At 39.2% G+C, this 24,999-nt stretch overlaps 1 protein-coding gene across 1 annotated transcript in view; it reads right to left on the reverse strand.

Moving 5' to 3' along the window:
- The window catches only part of cacna2d4a (calcium channel, voltage-dependent, alpha 2/delta subunit 4a), a 70,903-nt gene extending 46,579 nt beyond the window's left edge, over positions 1-24,324 (reverse strand). Inside the window, exons 1-27 of the mRNA XM_061074471.1 lie at positions 24,149-24,324; positions 20,985-21,066; positions 18,548-18,664; positions 18,366-18,425; positions 18,034-18,196; positions 17,800-17,931; positions 17,235-17,295; positions 16,035-16,185; positions 15,107-15,181; positions 13,605-13,694; positions 13,329-13,442; positions 13,130-13,208; positions 11,985-12,118; positions 10,466-10,543; positions 10,251-10,331; positions 10,081-10,155; positions 9,852-9,938; positions 9,639-9,710; positions 9,335-9,396; positions 8,981-9,048; positions 8,843-8,888; positions 8,611-8,708; positions 8,385-8,478; positions 8,015-8,107; positions 7,387-7,514; positions 6,397-6,501; positions 5,302-5,370 (exon numbers count right to left, since the gene is read on the reverse strand). Coding sequence (XP_060930454.1) covers positions 5,302-5,370; positions 6,397-6,501; positions 7,387-7,514; positions 8,015-8,107; positions 8,385-8,478; positions 8,611-8,708; positions 8,843-8,888; positions 8,981-9,048; positions 9,335-9,396; positions 9,639-9,710; positions 9,852-9,938; positions 10,081-10,155; positions 10,251-10,331; positions 10,466-10,543; positions 11,985-12,118; positions 13,130-13,208; positions 13,329-13,442; positions 13,605-13,694; positions 15,107-15,181; positions 16,035-16,185; positions 17,235-17,295; positions 17,800-17,931; positions 18,034-18,196; positions 18,366-18,425; positions 18,548-18,664; positions 20,985-21,066; positions 24,149-24,324 — 2,590 coding nt within the window. The remainder of the gene's footprint in view (positions 1-5,301; positions 5,371-6,396; positions 6,502-7,386; positions 7,515-8,014; positions 8,108-8,384; positions 8,479-8,610; positions 8,709-8,842; positions 8,889-8,980; positions 9,049-9,334; positions 9,397-9,638; positions 9,711-9,851; positions 9,939-10,080; positions 10,156-10,250; positions 10,332-10,465; positions 10,544-11,984; positions 12,119-13,129; positions 13,209-13,328; positions 13,443-13,604; positions 13,695-15,106; positions 15,182-16,034; positions 16,186-17,234; positions 17,296-17,799; positions 17,932-18,033; positions 18,197-18,365; positions 18,426-18,547; positions 18,665-20,984; positions 21,067-24,148) is intronic.
- Positions 24,325-24,999: the final 675 nt, after the last annotated feature.

The following is a 24,999-nucleotide window of genomic DNA, read 5'->3' on the forward strand; positions in this document are numbered from 1 at the left end:
TTGAAAGTTTACTCACTGCCAAAGAGTCCTTGTGTTATCTACTTAGCAATCACCTATTGACATCTGTTCAAATCTTCTCAATGCATCTACAACAAAAGCCAGCTGTATGATTTACATAAGTACATCCTAATTGATGCATTGGAAATGTTTATTTAAAATATACAAAAATCTGGCTTTCATTGCATATTGCTTCCCAACAGTAGAACGATTGTTGCCCTCTCAACTTTTAATTGGCTGGAAAGTAAACTCATATTACTAGTGTGTTATCTTATACATGGGTATGATACAGATAAATATAAATATACTAGTCTCTACTATGGTGTGTTGGCCCAAGTACCCCCAAAATGTTTTTGACGTGACTGTTCAAGGGTTTTCTGTATCTATTCATGATGTTTGTCTTTTGTTGTGTTTATAATGTTGATATTTAATTTTTTGGTTGTAAAATCTCTGTAATGTTTGATTATTTGTTGTGTTTAATTTTGTTCAGTAGCTGGTAAAAGTTTCCGCAGGAGGTATAGAAAGAGTTTGGCCTGAGCATACCAATGGCCCCTGTTACTCCCTCATATCTGAAATTAGTATATTAACTTTACTTACTACATTAAATGACAAACATAGAAATAACCTTTTTGTATCATTATATAATTTTAATCAATTTTGTAGAGCTAGTTCTATGTCCTTCAAATAACTTATATTATGCTTGATGCTCAAGTTTGATCTACGATCAAACCAGTCCATTACTGATCAAGTTTTCACAAATACAAAAGATGAGATGGAACAAGAGATACAAATAATATAAATCAGGGTTAGGTTTGATCAACTTTTGGCATCGCGAGAAATGTGTGAAAACCTTGTAAAATGATGCTTTAGAGGAAATTAAACAAGGCAGTTAACTTCCTGTAACATCTAAACTCTTTCTATACATGTAGAAACATTTACCTCTCACCCCCTGGTCTGCAGGTCTCATGTTGTTGGTAGCTAAGTATCTTAGCTAACTGAATCCTGTTCCTAGCTTGTGTGTGTGTGTAAAGAATAATAAATTATAGTTTGCTACATAAAAACCGCAGCAGCCATGTTGACTGAGGGCCTCAGAGACTGCGTTGCCCAGAGATCATAGGTGTGTTGTGTTATTATGACGATTGTGATTATGACAATGATAGGATGATGATGAAGCATTTCCTGGTCAATATGCATTGATTTAAATAAAAACATATCACACTTATGTAAGATTTAAACAAAAAACACCTATTCTTTCAAAAATGATCATGACAAAAAATAAAGAATATTCAGCCTAGAGAAATTAAAGGTTGGTAAGGTTAGAGACTATATTTTGGACATTACACATTACACATACACTATGGTTAATGCTATTGTATAAAATAACATGATTATTAGATTGACACACACCAAAATGGCGTAGCCAAACTTAGTTTACGTGATTTCAGGTCATTTCACATCAACAGTGGAGGGAAAATATCGATTTGCAGTATACAAATGACATTTTTGGTGTCAGAAATTATGATGTTAGTAGATAGACAGAAGCAGCCTCAATTGAGAGCATAAATCAGCGGTGATAACAGCTTCTCTGTACACAATTCTATTGTCTTTGTCCCCTGCTCTCCTTCTCCTCTCACCTTTTCTCTGTTTGTCATCGTCGCTGTCCTCTCACTTATCTTGTCTTAATTTATCTTTCTGTCGTCTCTTCTCCCGTCATTTTTTTTTGTCTTTTCACCTTCTTTTCTCTAATCTCTGCCCTCTTTGTCCTGCCTCTGTCTGGTCTATGGTGTTTCTATTTTCCACTTTTCACCTCCCCTCTATGTTACCTCTTTTTTTTCTATGTTTTTCATCCTCATCGCTTGCTTTCTCTCCTCCTCCTGACATGCCCTCTCTCTCTCAGGTCTCTCAGTACTACATTTTTTCCCCAACTGTCTGTCTTGCTTTTATTTACCTACTTAGCTCTCTTTCTCCTTCTCTTTCTCTCAGTCTGTTTCTCTCAGCAGAAGCGTATTAGGTTTATTTACATACAGCCTGTCACTTCTGCCACAGAGATATACTAATCCATAGCTGAGCCTCAGGACGGCATAAACACAGTGTTTTTGTGGTCACCGTTGATTGATTTTGGGTCGGTCTCTGAAATACCAAATCCCTGGCATTCATCACAGAAGGAGAAATTGAATCTGCCACAGAATCAGCATGAAAGCTTAATACAAAACGCTCCCATTCAGTGGTGGACAACTGACCAATTTCTATTCAGACAAACACTGACACTCAGTGCTCAAAAATGGAATCACAATTTCTTTCAACGACCCATTGCCATCAATGTTTGCTTCGTCAGAAACAAATTTTTCAGCTCAGTGACAAACAGCTCCATTGTATACAAGCATTTTATCTATTGTGTTCATCATAAAGTGAATGTCAGATTTATTCTAGAACATATTTAATGTACATTTGTCAGACAGATAGACAGAACATAAGTGTCTGCTAGTGTCTGTTTCTTTCAGCAGAAGCGTATTAGGTCAATTTTTGTGCTGCATTTAAACTTTAATATATATTATATATATTTACATCTAGAAATGTTAAAACAGTAGATCAAGGCTTGTTGCTGTTAAAACACACTCAAACAAGCCAATGCCAATGTCAAACCCTGTAGGTGGGTACAGTGCAGTGCTGCTGGTGCATATAGATATAGCACTTCAAGAGGCAGAGCTATTGAATATTTGATCCCCATATGTCCAAGATGTAACTCTGGAAGAGAACGCCTTGCAGTGACAGGAAAAAGAGAGTAACAAGGGGAGAAAAAGACAGAGAGAAAAGGATGAGCAGGGTTAGGAAGAGAAGTTTGACAGCTTAGGAAGAGAGTGGCTAAAAGAGAGAGAGATGTATTTGAAGGTTTAACAGGGCAAAGAAGAGTGTCAGAGAGGAGAAACAGTGAGTCATATGTGTGTGTGTGTGTGTGTGTGTGTGTGTGTGTGTGTGTGTGTGTGTGTGTGTGTGTGTGTGCAAAAGAAAGTCAGATAGAGCAAGTCTATAAAACATTGATATAGCTTTTCCTGCTGTGTTTTTGTTAAAGTGAGGCAGCTGGTAGCGAAGTTGTTCCACTTGACATGCAGTGATGCAGTGTTGAAAAAAATGCTGGGTGATCTGTGACTTTAAACCTCTAACTGATCATCATCATCATATAATGTTCGAATACCAGCATCCAGAAATACCTCCGATACTGCTGGAAATGCAGAGTATGCTATGCAATTTTCTTTTCCCAGAAATCACTTCTTCTTTTCCGCCTGGAAATAGCAGTTGCTCCATAGTTGCAAATTACAACACCAGTGCAACACAACAATAGCAATCATCACTTCCATACAGGATAAGCAGCATGCAGCTGTGAAATTATGTTATATAAATTGGTATCCTTTTGTATGTACTTGTATCAGATCATTACTCGGTATTGGACATTATGCAAAGCCTAGGTAACAGAATCATTGCCAGTGTGTGAATAATGGTATTGGAATATTTCTATTATCAGCACACACAAAGCCGAAAAAAATATCTTTACTTGACTGATTACAAATCCTAAACCTCATCTTGATGGATTTTTTTGAGATACAATACTTGATTCAGATCTGCATGCCATTTTTTATTTTCTAGGATTACTGACAATCTACTTTCAACCTACAGTGATGTTAACGTCCTTAACAGGAAGAGATAAAGAGTGAAGCAAAAGTGAGGGAGAGGAATATTAAGAAGGAGGGGCAGTAAGGCTAAGAGAGAGAAACACATCTATTTGTAACTATATTTCTCACTTCTCCTTTCTCTCCCTGTTTCCATTTCCACATGTAACATGATTTTTTTCCAAATGATTTAATCACACCTTCACTCTCTGGTACAGAAATGGACCATTTAAAAATAACCTCCATTAAAAGGTCTGAGCAACATATAATGGCCAAGCTTCACGTATTATCCTGTTGTCAAACTGCAGTTTTGAGTTTTGAAGAATGGACGGCAGAGCCTTCCATGAAGAATGGACGGCTGAGTCTGAGAGGCAGACGCCCTCTCGACATTTTCGGTTATAGATTCAAAACTTTCAAAACTTTCAACTTTGATAAGGTTTACAGATAGTGCTGGCCCAGGTGAGCCCTGAGCAATGTCTTAGTTATGCTGCTATTTTCACAATGTAATAAACAGGTGGACCCAAATGCAGGAGACACGTTTCGGACAAAAACAGGACAAAGGCAGGAAATTAAGCTAGAGACAAACAAGGAGCATAATTTCAAAATAAAAAAAGAAAAAAGGAAAGAACCGAACACAAACACACAGATAAGTAAGATAGTGTCCATGATCTAAAATGCCCCAAAACAGAAACCCCCCCCAAAGATTTCCACTGTGTTTCCGAGTTTAAGGCTCAGCGTCATGACAGCTATACCCCTTTGCTGCTTGAAAAAACTGCCATGATGCACTGAACACTTCTCTCACCTTCTCCTCTCTCACTAACCTTGTGTATTTATATAACACTAGCGCCTGTCATTAACTTCGTGTCTGCTCTCTCTCCTGTAGTCTGTACTTTTCCTCCCTGTCCTAATCTCAGCAGGTATCTTTGACTCTGGTGCTGCAGAATCCGGATATGCCAAGACTACTCAACACTCATCCTCCTAATTATCAATGATGATGATGATCTCGCTCTCTCTCTCTCTCTCTCTCTCTCTCTCTCTCTCTCTCTCACTCTCTCTCTAATATATGATTTAGCACTATAACCTTTAGTAAAACAAATGTTGCTGTCTATCTTTCTATGATATGAGAAACTAAGTGTATAAACTTGAGGTGCACACACACATACCCACAAACACAGGGTCTGACTGAATTAGATCATTCTGGCTGATCAGTCAAAGTCATTACACAACAGCCCACACAACAGGAAGCAGTTAAACAAAGCCATAGACTATGAACTAGAGGATAATGGAAACAGCACATGTAGGACATGTTATCATCAATCAGAGCTTGACTGACGCATCAGCAGGTCAATATTATTGGCTGATATCAGTTCTCCAGTGACAACATACTAATTCTAAATTACCACCGAATGTAAACAAGCTATTCTTGTCCAAACAATCTCTCAAACTCAAAGCATTACCTACCAGCGTGGCACAGAGTTACTAACAACCCAGGCAAGTGATTGGACGGAGATATGACCCAAAACAACAATCCAATCAGCAAGTTCAAATGTCAGACACAACAGGATGTAGCAGTGGAACAAAGCGTGTGTGTAAAGACAGAAAGTGAGAGAGTGTATTTGAACAAAAATCCTCATCCTACCTCCAGCGATGGCAGTTTTCTTGCCCACGGTCACAGTGACTGCAGTGGTAGAGATCACTATCGGCCCTGCTGGGAGAGCAACACAGAAAATTAGCTAGAATCAATCAATTAATCAACACATGCATATAGAAGCATGGTTGCATGCATGCACATCACAAGTACACAAATAGCCCTGGACACATGCATGAGCATATGTACACATACAAAGCAAAAAGGAAAATGTTCCCCGAGATATGTAGTTTTACAGCACTAATGGGGATGGTGACAGCTATGGGGCAGATACACCAACATGTGTTTGAAAATAAGAGTAACAGTAACAGAATTGGACAAGGCAGGTAATAATTAATTAACTCATGAATTCCCTGTCTGTGCGTCTATTCACAGCCTTCATGCCAGCAGATGCCAACTGTCACCAAGCCACAGATTCCATCTAGGTTACCATTATAAGCATTATGTAATACAGATTAAAACAGCTAATCGACTTACACTGGATAACAGAAGGATTCTCTGTGTGTATATGTGTCCATGTGCCTAGTATTGTTGCACAGACTGTAAATAAAGATGGATGACAATGCCAGCTCCTCAAAAGTAAAGCCAGAGGATCCTGATTGCCCCCTGGTGGCTGGCTGCAGTATAGTTCATAGTAGAGTTGTGTCATTCATCTTTATAAACAGTCTATGATCTGTTATACATCCCTTCAATGCCTGCACATCAGTAATGCACTTATAAACTCTGTCATGGGATTAATTATACCATAAAATACAAAGAAAACAATAATCATGACAAATGAAGAAACACGATCCTGACTTTCCAACAATTCATAGAATCAGTATAGTACAAATGTTTCAAAACCTTACTGAGTCCCTAAGAGAGGAGAGGAGGTTCTGAAATTTTAAATTGCATGCTCATGCAGTGACCAAAAGATAGAGAGAAGGAGGAATGAAACAGAGAGGAAAACTCTCAAAAACAAAGTTGACTAAATGGAAAACAGTGACCACAGCACTCCGCATGCTTTGAAATCAGGAGTGAGGAAGAACACAACAAGGATTATTCAAAAAGAGGAGGCATGCCAAGTATCAGTAAGTTTTCCTATACCCTCCTCATCCCTCCTCCGTTTTCCCCCTCCCTCCTCCGCTTGGTGCTTCACCTCCTCAGCACGTAAGGTTGCGCTATAGTCAACCTCATAGTCCCTGAACACATCTGAGCACAACACACTGGATTTACTGTTGCCCTAATAATTATAGAGGACTATTTTATGTTTGAATGCCTGACATTAATGATAATTAATAATGGTGGTGTGATAATGTCTCATTGTCTTAATGTAAAAATATCATGTATCAGTATCTTTATATAGGATTTAGAAATAGACCCTGAAGCCTCATCTTCTATATGTAGTATCAGGGTTTAAAGAATTTTTTTAGATTCAGTTCATAGAATAAAGTAGTTACTCTACTTGAGTTTGAGTTAGGTTTACAAGCCTCCAACTCATGTGTATTTATGAAACTGCAGCAAACTAGGTTTAATTTAAGTAAGTGAGAAAATGGATTTATGCACACACCCTGCACTCTGTGATTTGCTAGAGCAGAATTAAACGATCATACTCATTGGAAATAATGTACTTCAACGTCTGCACTGGGTACTAAAGAATTAAATAAAATTTCTGTCCTTTGTTGCTGCCTAAAGCACTTTGTGGCAAACTTCTTTTATTAAATCACCTAAATTACGCCCTAATGTGCTAATGACACAAAGGAACATCAGCAGATCACCTCTGTTTTTACGCCTTAATTTCTCAGCTATACTGAAAATGGAGTTAGGTGTTAGTGAGATGAGAAATATGATGACAGTAGTTGTTAGAGTTGTCAGGTGTCTGGAGATGCTGACAATTTTTCCAAACCTGTGAAACAAAATCCATTTACACAAACTGCATCAATTCACAATGAAGTAAACAGAAGAAGCAGTTGTAGCCTGGGGCTACAAAAAAAAAATTATACTCCCACTGAAAAATTGGAAATAAAAAAAGAGCCCAACATGTATTTTGTGTGTCCATGATTGTGTGTGTTTGCTCATTAAAGGTGTTTCCTTTACCTCTAGTGTCCTGTCTGGGCATGTAGTATAGAAACTGTCCAGCTGGGTACTCGGCTGCTCTGCGGTACCATACTGGGAAATGGTCCAGTGTGAACATATTCTCCTTATCTGTGGAGGTCAGGAAAGTCCTGGGGAGAGACAAAAATAAGCTTGAAGAAAAACCTACTATCCACTGCCTAAAATGATAAGAAACCATCAGAAGGAAGAAGGGAAATGAGGATAAGTTGGAAAGAACAAGTAGATTTGGAAATAGCAGAGGAAAGAAAAACACAGTGATAAAAGATACTACACTATGGCGTAAAATAGGTTCTACAATAATAAAGAAAATAATTTAAAAAAGTCATTGACAGTGATGCTTTCAAATGAGAGAAAAGCTGAAATATAACAACTAATTTAAAAATAACCTATATGTCATAAAACATTGCTTGTCTGGAGTAATGAATGCATTTCTTTTATTGACCACCAGAGGGAGAGCTCACACTTTACTGCAATTCAAACATATGTCACGGCTGACAGTCACATATACACAGTTTAACAGCAAATATAAATGTTTTGGCTGTGCACATGATAATGTGTCAGATATCATGGGTTTGTATTTAATTTTAATAAACAAAATAATCTTACTTACTTAGCAACCCTTTTCTCAATACCAGTGTACCGCTGGAATCTCAACAGGCCTGAACGGGTCCCCAGGAACGCTGTTTCTACTCCATCGTCCATACTGATATAGGGAAGGAGTGAGAGAGAGAGAGAGAGAGAGAGAGAGAGAGAGAGAGAGAGAGAGAGAGAGAGAGAGAGAGAGAGAGAGAGAGAGAGAGAGAGAGAGAGAGAGAGAGAGAGAGAGAGAGAGAGAGAGAGAGAGAGAGAGAAGACAAATTAAAAGATAGAGGTGGAGAAGATAGAGGTAATATAAGGTAAATATTACTAAATATATAACTTTTAATAATGTAAAAGATCTAAGTTGTAAGTGTGTTCGTGTTTGTGTGTGTAATATTCACCCAGATGTATTAAGCATAAGGGCGGTCCAGTAAGCTTCCATAGGAGCCGTGACCACAGCATCAAACAGAGTTTGTTGCAACAACGACATATCACCTGTAAAAGGAAACCAGAGAGGAAGACGAACATAAATCGACTTATTATGTTAATGTATTACAGAGGCATAGGGAAAGAAAAACGTGTGTTTTTTGTGATAAAAGATAATGGGGTGAAGTGTCTAGTACTTACACTCCAAATCAGGTTCTTTGCCAGTGAGGTATCGTACCACAGCCTGCAGCTGACTCAGCTTGCGGTGGGCTGGGTCAATGTCGGTCTCACAGTATGTCCTGCAAATACACACACAAGTAAGTGAACAAAAATGTACAGCAGAAATACACTTTCATGTAAATCTCCAAACATACATATTATACATTATGAAGTGTGATACCCAAAATATTCATGTTTCACGATTTCCACTCACCACTCGCTGGCTATGGTCAGATCTGGAGCCAGTAAGTCATGAAGACCTGAAGGGAAACAAAAAAAACAACAACAAGAGTTCAGATGAGTAGGAAAGGTTCATATACACAAATAAAGATAAACTGAGAAGAAGATTTACCTTCCTCAACAGAGACGTTTCCGATGAAGATATATTGTCCATATCCCCGAGTTAACACTATACCCAGACTGTCAAACACGGAAGACAAAAAAAGATTTACTGTAACAACAACCTTAATGTTACAGGCAAAATGAATAATAGTAAGCACTGTAGACCTCATAAATATTTACAAGAATAAGAATTTGTTATTTCTCTGAGCAGGCTAGAAATAGAAATAGGCTTCAGAAAGTATTGCATAAAATAATTCTATGTTTTGATATTAATTATTTCATGGTTGTTGGATACGGTGGTAATAACATTTACATAAAATTAAAACCATAACACAATGATCCTGCTAAAAGCAATCCGACAAACCTAAATGGTGTCTCATTGAGGACGGTGTGAAAGTAATCATTCTTCAGGAACATCACTCTCGTCTGTGGGCGATAAAGAGAAAAACAGAGTTTATAAAAAGGACAATAAAAGCAGAAGAAATAGACAAAGTGTAAATAAGTTTTTCAGCAAAAGGACTAATAACATAAATAAAACATGAGTAAAATAAGGAAACAAAAGTTGGATAGCATAAGAAAATGAACAGTAAAATCCCAGAGGAGGAAAGAGGGGGAAATCTTGCTCTCCTCAAACACACAGACACACTCATAAACACAAGAGTACTCACTCCTTTATCCACTGACGTTCTCACGTCTAAAGACAGCGTTCCAGTTTCTCCTTTCACCATGGCTGTCCTCAGCTAAAGCACATACATCACACACACACAGCAGTTTCAGAGTTACATTACATTGTACTATAAATCCACATCCACAGTAAATACAGTAAAAAAGAAAAGATTTGAAAATGTATATAAACGTCTGTGTGAGTGTGTGTTTCTCACTTTCTCCTCAGTGTCCTCCCACTCCACCTCTGAGAGATCGACACTGTTGTAGTTGGGTTTTAGCTTTAACTTCTTCCCCTCCTTATACTGTCACACACACATATGCAGATGCACAATCAGCAAAACAAGACTTTTTTTAAACACTCATGTTCAATCAATTTAATAGAGCATAGACACAACCGTTCGTCAGCTGCAATAATTCATCGTATAACACAATATTTGTCTGTACCAAAGGTCGTAGGTCAGGGTGAGACAGGATGTAGCCATTGTTAGTGATGAGGTAGGCGTAACCATGGACACCCAACTGAAAGAGAGAGATACATAATAAGCACATACACAATAGAATCAGCACAGTGTGTGTTGTTCCGTTGTGCACCGAGGACACAGTGGATGGTTTACCTTGTATCTAGGAGCTAATCTCATCAGTTCTCTTAGGGCCACGTCAGTTCCCACCACTCCCAGCAGGATCCCATGAGACAACTACAGGACACACACAGCAGGTTCATATTCTGATTCTCTTGTGAAGATGAGCTCTTCCTTACACTTAGGAAAACCCACTCTTGGACACATTGATTTGAAGTGAAGTCGGCTGAGTGTTAATGGTGATAACTTACAGTCTCTTTCTTCTTGCTGAACACAGGCATGGCCACTGAGGTCATCAGCAGAAGGCTTTGGGCCTGAGTATCGAACAGCTTGGAAACACAAAAACACACAAGTTTAAATGTAGCCAGCAGACAAAATATAATGGGTCTAAGAAGAAAGGAAGGTGAAATGAAGATGTATGGATGGCAAGGATCTTACACTTGGTAACTTTATGTGAACCAAAGAGAGACCAAAAACGTAAACACTGCATCAATCTACCCTTTTACAAATATTTGCTGATACATTTAAAACTTTAATTTAGCAACTTGAACAACTTGAAACCACTAGCAACTGTTAGCTGTTAGCTGTAAACACAAGGCTTATCAAGACTTTTCATGTGGTTCATACTACATATGAACTAAATCAATGTGAAGGCTACATCAAGCTAACATTTTACCAAGGACAATTTTCAAGCTAACATTTTAAAATGAGAGAAAAGAGAGGCTAAGCATCATTAGCTGAAAAATAAATATAAACTCCAGTAGAATGAGTTAACTAAAAAGCAAAGTAATGAAGATAATGTTCTTAACTCTGAAATAAAATTGTAAGACAGGTAACAGTGACAAAGCAGCACATAAGCAGGTGTTAGGTGGAAAACTAATGAAATGGTAAGTAAGACTAGCTTACTAGGGGATCAGCTAGGCTAACTTTAGCATTTGAAGCTAATGCTGAAAAGAGAGAAACTAATAAAAACCACCACAAAGAGTTTGTAGTTGATAGTAAATACGAGGCTAAGGACTACATGACATGCAGAACACACTGTATTATGTGGCTAACATTAGATAAAACGTCTAGTTATGAAGCTCTGGGTGCCATTACCTTGTCTGTGATTGGGGACTGAAGGTGGAGATGGAGGAAAGACAAGAGGCGTGAAATGATGGTGATAAGACACAACACACACAGTGCAGGTGAAGAGGAAGATGAAGATGCAGATGAAGAGCTAAAGAAATACAGGAGGCAGATGGTGGAGTAGCACCTGTTCACAGATGTGTAATAAAAAAATGTTTTTCATGAAGTAATGAGTAACTAGTAATTGATTACATTGTTCAAGGGCTGCTAAATACTTTCTTTGTTTTGGATTACTTTAATGTATGTGTAGCAGTTGGATGTCACAAAGAACATTTACTTTGTCGTGTTTTAATGCAAGAATTATTTATTATTTATTTTAAATTTAATATATCAGCAAATATCTCTACTTTGTACGCTGCTACATTTCTAAACTGCATTGTGTTATATGTTCAAATAGTGGTGAAGTACATTTAAGAAAGCAAGCACTTAAGTACTTTTACTCAAGTAGAACATTTTGTGTAGTATTTATATTATTGCTTCAGTTAAATGTGTGAGTACTTCCTCCAGCACTGGTGTGCAACAGGATGTTTCCAGGTAGATTAGATAAAAGGACTGTTCTCTGCTGGGAATTGGTCTCAGACTCTTTGGACTGTAGTTAATGATGTATTTACATGTATAGAAGTATGGACACAACAGACTCACCACAGTGTCCATGTAGGCCTCGGTCCATATGATGTCATGGTCGTGGTTGATGACCATCGGCCGGCTGAGAACATGGAGGTACTCCATAACGTTTTCCTGCACGTCAGCCAGTGTGGAGACGTGGGTATAGTAACCTGCAGGACACAAACACACCAGACAGATGGAAAACCCAGGACTTGTACATTTCAGCAAACAAAATATTCAGCACATTATTTTTAATCTTTCTGCCTCCAGGATTATTTCAGGAGCAATAGGTTTATTTATCAAGCATCAGAAAATATTGTGGTCCCAAAAGGCACTAAGCTGTTTTTTTTTTAAATGGAAAAAAATAAAATAAATACACCGTTTTAATGTCCCGTTAATGCGACTACTGTGCTTTTGATGTTCTTTCAAACCTGGTTTAGTCTTAGATTCATGGCATTTCTACAAGTGGAAGACAGTGACGTCAATGGGATACCTGCAGTGAAGCTGCTCAGTGACAACAGGCGACTGAAGCACTGCCAGGAATTCAATATGAGAATATTGGACACCCTTTTCCCCTTTGTAAAATCACCTCAAGAGAAGTAGAGTTGTTATTATAATTGCTGTTATCATTATTATTATAAAGACTCTCTTACACAATTGAAACTGCATATAGAAAGGTTTTGGATGAGTGCAACATTAAGCATGTTTGTCTGCTTATGACATTTTGTTGTTGGCAGAGGCCACTGCCAGTGTGCACAACAGAAGGGAGTGCACCTGTTACCCATTACACACACACAGATATTATATTTTTTGGCCGGGAATGTGTTTACAGTGTATCTGTGCTGATAATCAGGTATTTAGTCGAGGGTTTTGATGTGCTCAGAGCGGGATAAAGTGATTATATTCGGGCCTGAGCTGCTGCTGCATGACCCCATGTAATTCACAAGAGGGCAGCACCTGATACCTACTTACATCAGCTGCCGGAGCAAAGAGACCTTTTATCTGTGGTAAACATTAGAGGGGAGCACTTTTTTTAATTTCAGACTTAGGCACGCATGTGATTTTTGCAGAAGATTTCACGTGTATTTCTCTTCCTGGCGACGTGACTTAGATTCTCTATGTGGATTATAAGGTTTCATCTGAAGTAGAAAAACAAAAAGGAAAAAGCACTCTGTCTGTACCCTTATTATTGCAGGCGATCCATTTGACAGTATCAGCAAATGTCATCTCACGTCCAATTAAGTAGGTGAACACACGAACCTGGAGAGAAAAGCAAATAGTACGATGTAAGAAATCATGGTTGGTGTTTTATTGTGTTCACAGTACATCTCGCTGGTGTCTGCTTTTATTCATGCTTGCATGTGAGAGCGTGCGCCATACCCTTCGCTCTGGCCAGTTGAACTCTTTAAAAACCTCCTGGAAGTCCTCCATGGCTCCATCTGTAATCAGCATGATGGCCTGGTTACACAGGCTGCCCTGGCCCAGTGCAGCAGCCTTACGACACAAGGACACACGCAAGGTATTGAATCCTGAGACATTGGACTGAAGACATCAACAGACTTGTGTGTTGTAAACTCTCTTTCCTCCTCGCCTGTGATTTTGCATATTGTTTTATAACAGTATCTATGGTTGTTGCAAAGTGGGGACATACTGTACCTCATTGAGAATCTTAAAAGATTCCTTCATTGCATATTTCACTTTGCCCTCTCCTTTCACATGAAGCTCTTCAACCAAAATCTTGAAATGCTGGAGAGAGAAAGAACAAAAAAACTGACATTGCCACCAAACCCTGGATCAAACCTTTTTGAGTAAATGCAGGTAAATTGGTCAGAGAAAGAGAGAAATCATGAGGAAATGAGGGAAAGAGAGTAAAGGAAGGATCATCTCCCGCTTCCTGGAACAAATTACAGCAAAGTCCCTATGTCCACCAGGATGTAATCAACATGAGCATATACTGACACACAGACACACACTGTGATAAATGGCTGCACTGCTGTGCAAACCACAGATGGACATCACTGGGCTCTTAACAGAATTTGATGTCCCCTTATATAATTTAGAACATATGCAGATATCAAGATACTGTAAATATGAAACTATGTGGAAACTGTGTAATGTGGAAAAAACACCTACAATTGAAATAAAAAGAAACAAAAATTAAATATCTATTCTGAATTTTTCTAGTTTTACACTGTCTAATAATAATAATATTTAAATGACATAAACATACGATAATATTTTAAAATAGGCATATTTCTGCTAAAACTAAAAAAGAGAAAGGGCAATATAGGAACTTAGAGTAGGTCTTATTTTCTGCCAAACTGTTATGCAAACCAAATATGAACGAAACTGCATTAACGCATTAATCTCTTTTAGTTTTAGTTTCATGACGGCTACGTTAGTCTTACCTCCAGTGGGAGTAAATAAGTTAAATACAGTTGTTATTGAAAACAGGGGGGAAAGAATAAACTATTCTTCCTGTTAATGGTTGTTCATGTGTTCGCTACATGAGTTGATGCATAAGTATGTCAGCCAACATCTGTAAGCCCATTCTGTTACAGCCGGCCTCTCAAGGCCTTCAGCCAATCAAATCCCTTGCTGACAGGTCATGTGTCCTACTTAAAATTGTCAGCAGCCCGCAACCTTACCTGATCTGCCATCATGTGAGGGGGGGGAGTGAAAGTAGGGCATACATCCAACACATAATTCACACACACTCACACACAGAGGAGAGGACTGAGAAAACAGAGTGGGTTCTCGGAAAAACAAAACGGAAAAACGACAGATGAGGAAGAAAAAATAAATGATAACAGAAGCAATGAAAAAACGAGACTCTAAAGGTGGAAATTAAAAAAGATGCGAAGAAGAGAAAAAGAGAAGAGAAATGTAGGATCAAGACAAATGAGGAAAGAATCTGGAAAAAATATCCGTAGTGTTCACGGGAAACATGAAGTGGTTTAATCCTATAATTAATATTTTGTTACTGTGAAAACACACATTTACTGTATTGTTTTAGCTGTAATCTGATGACAGCTGATGACTTTAGAGTATTAGCGAGATAACAGCTCGTGATTAATAGGTTAGCAGAGGTCAGACGATTTAATTAGTTGTGTGAGCGTGTGTGTGTGTGAGTGTGTGTGTGTGCGTGACTGTGTTACCTCCCGGTTATCCAGATCAGCTTGTACCAGTGTGCCCTTGAAGCAGGGCTCCACGTAACGAACATAATCACTGTACTGGAGAGAGAAACCAAATATACTGTGTAAATCAATGCAGTCAACAATCAGCATGATCAATTATAAAATCAATTATAAGCACAATCAACTTTCATAACAGATGATGAAGAAGAGTTCAGTTTCATCATCTTCATATCAATCCGCCTCAATATCACAATATATCATAACTATTTAACACTTATTCAGTTTCGCCAATCTCTGTTTCTTGAAACATGGAAAGTGAATATAAAAAGAAAGATATAAACATATAATACAACTTTGTAGATAAAGTGTGCGGTATTGGTGTTACTTACTTTATATCTGTTTTTTTCTTTATATCTTAATAACTTTACCATGTTACTAATTCAAAGGTCAAGTCAAGTCAATTTAAAGCCAAATGACTAGATGTTATTCTGAACAGTAAAAAGTGGGGTCACTGAGGATATCTCATTGTTAAACACAGATTTTAATTTTGTTGCAGGGTAACTCCATTGTGACGAGTGTAGCTTTAAATTCTGTGTCGAAACAGCTTAAGGGCAGCGGATTTGCTGCGGGCGTATGATTACACACTCAGTAATACTGGGATTAACCATGCTTATTACACCACTTTGTCGTTGTAGTGCTACACGTAGCCAAATCCTGAGAAGTCCAAAAGACAAGATGAGTTTGGAAACTTTGATGTGACTCCCAGAAAATAGATAAATACATCTGTCTACCTGAATGTCTTTACTGTACCTGCTTGTTTGCATGACTGTACATGGAGGGGGGGGGTGTTAATCTCCATGCCACACTCATCAGGACTTAAACACACTCTAGTGAGTCTATAGTGTGTATGTGTGTGTGTGTGTGTCTGTTTAAGAGCGTGTGCACTTACAGCAATGATGTTAACAAAGTCATTTTCTCCCAGTGTGTCCAGGATTGTATTGATGGTGTGTTTGGCGATGGTCAGTCTGAGTCCCTTCATGCTGCCGCTGACATCCACCACGATCACCACATCTTTGGGAGACGTGGCTGCTTGGATATACCTGGAGATAGATACAGAAATATGGGGAAATTCATAGAGAGAAATATTTAGAGAGAAATACAAGGAGAGAAATATTTAGAGAAATACAGAGAGCAATTGAGAGCAATACACGTAGAGAAATACAAAGAGAGAAACATAGAGAGAAATATATAGAGAAAAGGCATATATCTATATATATACAGAGAGAGAGAGAGAGAGAGAGAGAGAGAGAGAGAGAGAGAGAGAGAGAGAGAGAGAGAGAGAGAGAGAGAGAGAGAGAGAGAGAGGAAATTGAGAGTAATAGAGAGAATACATAAAAGGAAAATTATATACAGAAACAGACAGATAGATAGATAGATATATTGATATATATATTGATATATAGATATATTGATTTATATTGAGATATAGATAGATATGTCAGCAGTACAAATCATAAAAACACCGTGTCATTCACTGGGTCTGCATGTTATTTACCAGGAGTCTAGAACACAGACAGAGCAGACAGAGTTCAAGCCTGATCCTTTTATTTGTTCCTCCATTCCTCTCTCTCTCCCTCCACTGTTCCCTTCATCTCTTTACTACCGTCCCCTGATTTCCCAAGCTCATTAGCATCAATGAGATTTCCCCTACAGCAGCTGTGATTGGTGAATTGTCCAGCTCTACCTCGTCTTGTACAGCATGTTCTGTCTGAGAACCAGACGGGAGCTCACCGAAGTCGACCGGGCAGTAATCTATCTTGTATTTTAGACAGCAGACTTGTCACACTGTGGGAAATTAATAAAGAGTAAACTCCATTTTGCTGTTTTGGTGTCAGGATGCAAGTATTGAGGCTTTTTAGTTTAGAGCTATACACTAGTCATGTCTTCTATCATAATATACAATCTATGGTTGGGACCAACTTCCTCTGCTGTTGATTCATAATGTTCAAATGGACAAATAGTCACAGATTAGAACATGTCAGACTCTGAGGCACCTGATGATTGTTGACTGAAGTGGAAGGGACTCAGGTTTATCTTCAACTATCAGACTACTGTGTGTAGGACTCAGATCAGGACAATCTGGATTTACCAATTTCTGTTTCTGCTATCAAACGTGACCACACCATGTTCATCTGAAGTCCACTTGATCCCTAGAGAGAGACAGCGAGAGATAGAGAGAGAGAGTGAGAGAGGGCGAGAGAGAGAGAGAGAAAGAGAGAGAGAAAGTGTGACAGAGAACAAAAGCTGGTGGTTAGATGGCAAACTGCTGCATGGGTATCTGGTGGGATGGATGATGACTGGAGAAACAGGGATGGATGGTGACAGGCTGTCAGAGCAGAATGTGATGAATGAGGTTGCAGATAAGTAAAAGAGGCTGTGTCACAAATCCTCCGCTAATTACTCCCCACACACACACACAGAAAAACACACACACACACACACACACATAGACACACACGAAAGAGAGCTCATCAGCAGCCTGACTGTAGCTGAGACTGAGTCATCACGTTTGAGCGACAGTCTCCTGCGTTGTCAGTTGCTGTGTAAGTATTCTGTTTGGCTTGTGCAGCTCCTCCACGACACTTGAAGAGGTGCAACCGAAAGACACTGAGATCTGTTTGGACGCGTGCATGACGTCCCGAGCGTATCAGTACCTGGGTACAGCCTGAAGAAGCCTGTAGCGCTGCCAAAGTACTGCCACGTGAGAGTCGGGTCCTTCTGGAAGTTGTCGATGAACACGTCGTTCAGGGCCTCGGACATGTAGGCTCCGTTGAGAATGTCTGGATCTAGAAACAGCGACAGAAAGAATGAGATAGATATTCTGATGGCAATAGGATGCACCACATGGTGTGTACAAAGGAGAGTGTGTGTGCGTGTGTGTGTGATACCTCGGTTGTAGACGTTAGTGGGGACTTGTATGTTGCTCAGTTGTGTGTTCACTGGCAGTGTATTGAAGTGTTCATTTTCCTCCAGAGGGAATTCTCCTCCCAGCGGCACTGAGTCCCCAGCCTTATCGTACGAGTTGATCAGCATGGAGTTATAATAATCAAACTACAAACACCAAAACAGAGGATAGATTTATATTAATTATATGATGAAATCCTGAAGACATGTTTAAACAGGGTACTTTTTCTTTGCATATTTACTTTATTAAAGAATATAAGACATGTATATTCAACACAGGTGAAATGAGGTGGATACCATAGACACCGTCACATACCTCCAGTGTTTCATTGTACTCGTGGTATAAATCTGCATCCTCTGCTGCTTCTGCTAACCTCTGTGAGGAAATACAACTGGTTAGGGAAACAGTCGGACCATGTAGGAAGTAACAAAACCATCTTTACAAAGACTAAACCTGCTGCTGTGATGATTTGCTTTTTGTTTGTTTGGTGTTTTTACCTTCACTGACTTCATCTTCCTCCCGAGCATCTCCTCCATCTCCTCTGCAAACTTCTTCACCAGCTCCTCTCCGTTCACCTCCTCAATCTTCACCATGCCCTCGATGTCCTTGTATTTCTTCAAAACAGACACAGCTTTTATGCATTATATTCTTTAAATACTTAGAATATATTCTTGATAAGAGCAGACTTTCTTTTATACTTTTCACATTTAGAATTCGCACACAATATTCAGCTCAATATAGAATGGAGAATAACAAACTGCAGAGGTGCACTGATGCAAGAGATACACACACACACACACACACACGCACACACACACACACAAACACACAAAAGGATTGTATAACAGATGGGGGTCAAGCCCTGACTCCAGAACCCCTCTCTAATCTGCATCATGACAGAGTGAACCACGAGATAAACATCTACTCTACGCTGCACCTCCGCACGTTTTAGAGACTGTTATATATTGATTCAAGAAGGTTTAATACATGACTTATTTTTCATAAAAATTTTGTTTAAGGCATTAAAAAGAGAGGTAGCATGGTTTTGTCTTTGCACCAATTACAACAGCTGTGTTCAAAGTTAAATTAATCTAAAAGTCAAATTTTTACTATAATGAAAATTTAACTATACAATTCTACTTCACATTAACAATGACTTATAACAAAATTTTGTAAAATAAGATCCTTCTTTTTGCATATAAGTATATTACTGCAGGACAGTAGATGATGGTGCCGAAGAGTCTCAGTAAAATAAACTGAACATTCTCCAGGTGCACAAATTTTCTTTCACCTTAAGTGAGATTATTATCCTGGCTCAACACTGTGATATCAAAATGTGAAAGACAGAGACTTGTTAATGAAAATTTCTCAGTTAGCACAATCCCAAGCAGATAGAAAACAATACCCGTTGACTGCTCAGTTACAACGTTTTTTAGGCTGTTGTCTGAAAAATTCAAGCCATTTGGGAAAATAACTAAATGTCCAATTTGTCAAAGTGAACAAAGATACATTCTATTGTCACTTCGCCTGATGATGCTTTTTAATTTCCTTTACAGGAGAGAGCAAGCCAGGGTAAATCAAGCAGATTAGAGAGACAAAGAAATGTAAAAAAAAAAGAGAGAAAGGATAATAAAGAGCCAACAACCGATACACATGAAGTCCTGTTTGAAGCCAAAGCAAAGCTGCAGAATTTTGAGTATCCACTCTGGTTTACTCAGGCAAAAAGACACACCGTCGCTAAACATTCTACAGATAATGAGAAAGCCATTGATTAGACAGAGCCGGGTGATTAATGGCTTTTTGTTTCCAGGATTAAACAAATGCACTGTATATATGCTTTTTACTCACTGCCGGTTAAATAAAACGACAACATCTGGAACAAGGAGGAATATGTCTAAACAACACTATGATATCAGATACCGTCACTATAGCATCTGCTTTGATTACTGTGACAATGTAGTAACCTAACAGACTGTACCATCACTTTTACTGCCAGTGTTACAATTACTTTTACTTCTCCTTTGTTTTTACCATCCAGATTAAACCTTGCCTGCAATTCTACGCAGGTTAAATGTCTGTGCAGCTGGTTTTGATCATTTGTGCTCTACAATAGGAAATTGTGTGGTAAAATAAAAACAAAGATATGCTGTAGATGGAGATGGTCATTCTGCGAACACAGTTTGTATGTGTGTGTGTGTGTGTGTGTGTGCGTTTGTGGCAGATGGCGAACAGGCCTGCTAGGGATTCTACAGGGTGGCATGCAGAGAAAGACCGCACATCCTAATTACTCAAAGACACACACACACAAACAAAACCCCCTCTTGAGTCTCTACGGCAGGAAACACAAAAGGTACAAACGCAATGCAAAACACTGCAGAGGGCTGTGGTGTGTTTTCGTGACCTTTTACTTGTACGTGTTTGTGTATGATAAAAAAAAAAAATGTATCGCAGAATGAATCATGCAAAACGTATATAAATTAAGTGTGTCATCACAGTGGTCTCTGGGCCATGTGCAGATGTTGGACAGCAAATGTATGCCAGTCAGCCGTGCTCTTATTGGCTGCTGCGGCAGAGGGGAGGGGGAGGAGGGATGGAATCAGACCCTGCCCGTCTCAGTCTGGTGCGATGAGGACATGTGATCTGTAACCCGCTCTGAAGCGCGTTTGTCTTTCTGCGTTGAAGTTTGTTTCCCTAATATCTCTCCATGTCTGTGTCATACTCCTGACCACAAGTACCGTTAAAATCACTGATTTGTCCGAAACAGAAACAATATGATGGCTCTAAACCGGTGCAAGAAAACATCTGAATTAAATGTAAAAGGAAAAACACTATATGTGTGCATGCATCCTCTTTTAGCATGTGTGTATTATGGGTCTGTTAAAGTGTCTTTGTTAAAGTGTCTTTGTTAAAGTGTGGATGTGTGTGGTCTCCTACCTTCTGTAGCAGCTTGGCTCCAGAGTACCTGGCGGACAGAGCAGCAATCTCCTTGCTAAAGGACACGGCCCATTGCTGCACCCTGGACACACAAGCAGTGACAGGTACACAAAACTGTTAACACTAAGTAAGAGCAACAGAAAATATTTCTAGCTGACATTTAATACTGTTGGTGTGTAAAGACGGGATGTCCAGATCCTCTGCTGCTTTAACTCATATCCTTTTCTAAATGTTTGTTTTATTGGAAAGAGGCAACATTAAATTACATTTTGGCACATCAAAAACGTGCAGGGAGGACAGCGGTGTCACCTTGCCACAATAAGAAATTTACTGTGATGTATAATATTTGAGCTGGTGAAATGCATCCCAATAAACAGGATAAATACACCTCAATTGAAAGTCACAGCTGTGGATCAAAGCATATTGTAACTTATTACATGGCAGTAAAAGAATAAAGCAGCTGCAACACAGTGCTCAAAGATCTCCCCTTCAGTCCAAATCTTCTTGATAAAAAAAGAAGGGATAATAAAACAGTGAGTATTGACGGTGACCATGACAGTGTAAAGCCAATCATGTTAAGAGGTTACTCTGCCTATAACAGATTAAAACAGATTACCGGGAAGGTGACAGAGAAAGCTGACGGGCGGGCCAGGTCAAAGGGTTATTTGGTATTCAATAACATGTAGTAATTCTACAAATCCTCCGTGTGAATGCAGCCAAAGGTAAGGTAATGGAGTTCAGAGAGTACAGAGAGTAGACAGGATGTGACAGATGGCTCAACCTATGGGGAGTCCAGCAGCTTGCTGCTAGTGGCCAGGCGGCGTCAGTTCTAAAAGACGTCCGGTGGTTTGATGTGCTCACGTGAAAATGTATAGAAGTAAAAGTTGTGTGAGATGACTACATACACACTCTTGGTTTCTGGTGTGGGTTTTTTTTTCTGCACCAACAGACCTGTATATTATATATATTATATATAGATTGATGAGATTTATGATCAGCATGTGGATACCATTGTGAGCAACTTGATGGATTTGCCTGCAGGAAACATGATCCGGTGTTATCAGCTATCAATCAGAACCCTTTTAGGTTGTTATTATGGCACTGACGTATGTACAAGTCTTAATATGTTTGGTAAGTTTGGTTTTGATGTGTTTTTGATGTTATAAAAAAGGGGCGTCATGTCAAGATTGACAGCTGAGACTCGAGATTGGTCGAGCGCCTGCATCAGCAAGATGGTTGGTATTAGGACTGTTTGGGCTTAATTTCTGGAAAGTCTTTATATAAAATTCATTCATCTATATAAATTTGACTAAATCTTAAACATCAGGATTAGTGTCAAGTTGTTCCTCAGATTGAGTCCTCGCTGTTGACGTCTAACTGTCAGTTCTGCGTTTTACTCGGGGCAGCAGAGCAATGTTGCCTCAGAGGCTTAAGATTTGACCTTCTTGGCCTAAGATGTTCCAGTCATAGCCTCGCTAACTTCCAGAGGGAGCTGGCTGCCAGATCTTTCACGAGCGGAGAGGAGGACTTTGGGCTCAGTGACCTGTATTGGCCTGCTGAACCCTGCTGTGCCTGGAGCTTTAATCTGCCCTCAGTCACTCCGGCCTATGGTGACAGCAGACACCCTCTGAGCTGGGTAAGAACAAAACCTGCCCTGAAAGTGCATACGTTCATAGGATATGGGCTGATCAATCTGTTGGTGTCTGACCACGGACACACACCTATAAACACACATTTTGTGTTGCTCCGACCCTCTCCCTGCCCCCCCCCCCCCCCCCTTTACACACACAGACACACAGTTAATAGGCTATTTTGGACTGACAGCGCAGCATCGATCTGTTGGTGTATCTCGTCAGCAGGAGGTTTGAAAACTGCCTCAGGGAAAAGAGCTTTGTCTGGTTTCTGGAGGACAAACACAGCGTTTCTGTTCCCAAAAGAAATGTTCAGCTGAGATAAACCCGACCACTTATCTCACAAGAAGAAGAAAAGAATGCTTGGTGTGAAAAAAAATCCCATCAGGCTTCATTAGCAAGTTCCTTCTGTAGACGCCATATTTGCACTTTATGTGTAAAAGCAACAAACCTTGATGTGAATTCAGCTTTAAAGCCATGTTAGTGGGTGTGTCACGTTCACTGGAGAAATACATGGCAACAAACCATTACTTTCACAGCTATCTGTTAACAAATTGAAGTATCGGATAAACCAAGAACTTAATTTTAACCTTATACTGTTTGATGAAAAAGTTAAAAGATCCCTAAAATGATAATATTTCATTTCGAGGGGAACAGAAGAACGTCTGTACCAAGTTCTATTCTGACAGATTCAGAGATATTTCCATGAAAACCCTCATCATCATCATCATGGAGTCATGAACATCCACATAAAAGATCTGGACAGAAATAGTTGACCAATCAACCGACCAACGTCACAATCATTAAAAAATGTAATGTTTAGTTATGCCATAGCAAAATATGAATTAGTCTTACATAGAATTTTTTGGGGATTTAAGTAAAACCACAAACAAACTTTTATTTAATCAAATTCTGTGGATTTATTATTACACTTTCAAAATTTATACATCAACTTCAACTTATTTGGCTGCGGCGGTGGAGAAGCTGTATAATTCTCTGGCAGTTACCTAGCCCCTGCAGGTGCCCATATGGCCCATATGTATCTGTGTGGAGCCAGAGCAGAAGGAACACTATTGACTCATCCATCTGACGTGTGGCTCCTCGGAGGGTAGAACGCTGCGTGTGGGCTTTCCAGGGCGTCCACGCGGAAATGAGCCGGTAAAGCAGCTGATGTAATATCTTAATAAAGAACCATGGGGTCATCACATCTCACTCATTGTTAGACAGGACGCAATCATGGACATCTAGGCTTTGTATATGCCTCTTTATTTCACCTATTTAAAATAATATAGTGGTTAGTGCAAGTGTGAATAAAAGGGAGATTTTAGTGAATTCTCCTGCTTGATTTAACTTTGGTAAAAAATCTGATCTAATTAATTAATACAATACAATATATTAATATAACACAGTGCTTCTTCAGTGTCTGTCTGTGTAGCTTCACGCTGACCTCCGACCTTGAGCTGACTGAAGCGGTTCAGTCCCTCAGGGTTAAAAGTCAGTGTCAGGGGGTTTCTGATGCTACGGTATACTCACGTTTCTGGTGGGATCTTCATCTGCCCGTCGACCATCAGGCACAGCGAGCTGAAGAGGATAATCCACACCAGCATCATCAGCCTCCCTCCGCGCGGCCCCCTTCCGTCCGATTTAGTGGCATTCCCGGCTCTTCCCAGACCCCAGCGGTTCATCCCCGCAGCTGCTGCGATTTGCATCAGTCCAGTGATTGTTGCTCGCTGGCTCCAGAAGAGAGAGGAGTGGAATTAGGACAATGCAAAGTGAGATTCGGAGTGCTCGGGTCACAGTGCAAACGAAGAGAGAGGAGTGTTAAAGGTGCAATGAACTAGATGGTGACACATGGAGGGCAAGTCTGTTAAGAGTGAGGGAATATCTACAACAATCAGCAAATACTGAGGGTAAATAAAGTAGCTTTCTAAACACATTTAGTTTGATTTAAATTTAATTTGAGCAGAATATATCACAGATACATTTCAACATTATTGTTAATGCTTCTATCATACTACAACTTCTGCTATATGCTATTTACTTCCTTGTGGATGTACTTTACATTACTTCCCATGAAGTATTTTCAATCTCAATCCATTTTTGCATTAATCCGGTTTGCACTACTTTCATCCTATCCACCACGTGCATAATGACTGCATACTATGTTGTACTGTGTACTATGTTTTGAGTACTTAATGTGTTTCATACTTTTAAGTTCTGTTTTTGTGAACTTAAATGTTCTGTCTACTTATATGTTTTCGACAGGGATCTGAGAGAAACAGCATTTAAATTCGTCTAAGTCTTATACATACAGACGAAACGACAATAAGGTACACTTTGACTTTGAAACACGTTTTCTTTGACAGGTTTAATGAATCAAATAC

The sequence above is a fragment of the Limanda limanda genome, chromosome 1 (genome assembly GCF_963576545.1).
Source record: "Limanda limanda chromosome 1, fLimLim1.1, whole genome shotgun sequence".
NCBI classification, from domain to species: domain Eukaryota; kingdom Metazoa; phylum Chordata; class Actinopteri; order Pleuronectiformes; family Pleuronectidae; genus Limanda; species Limanda limanda.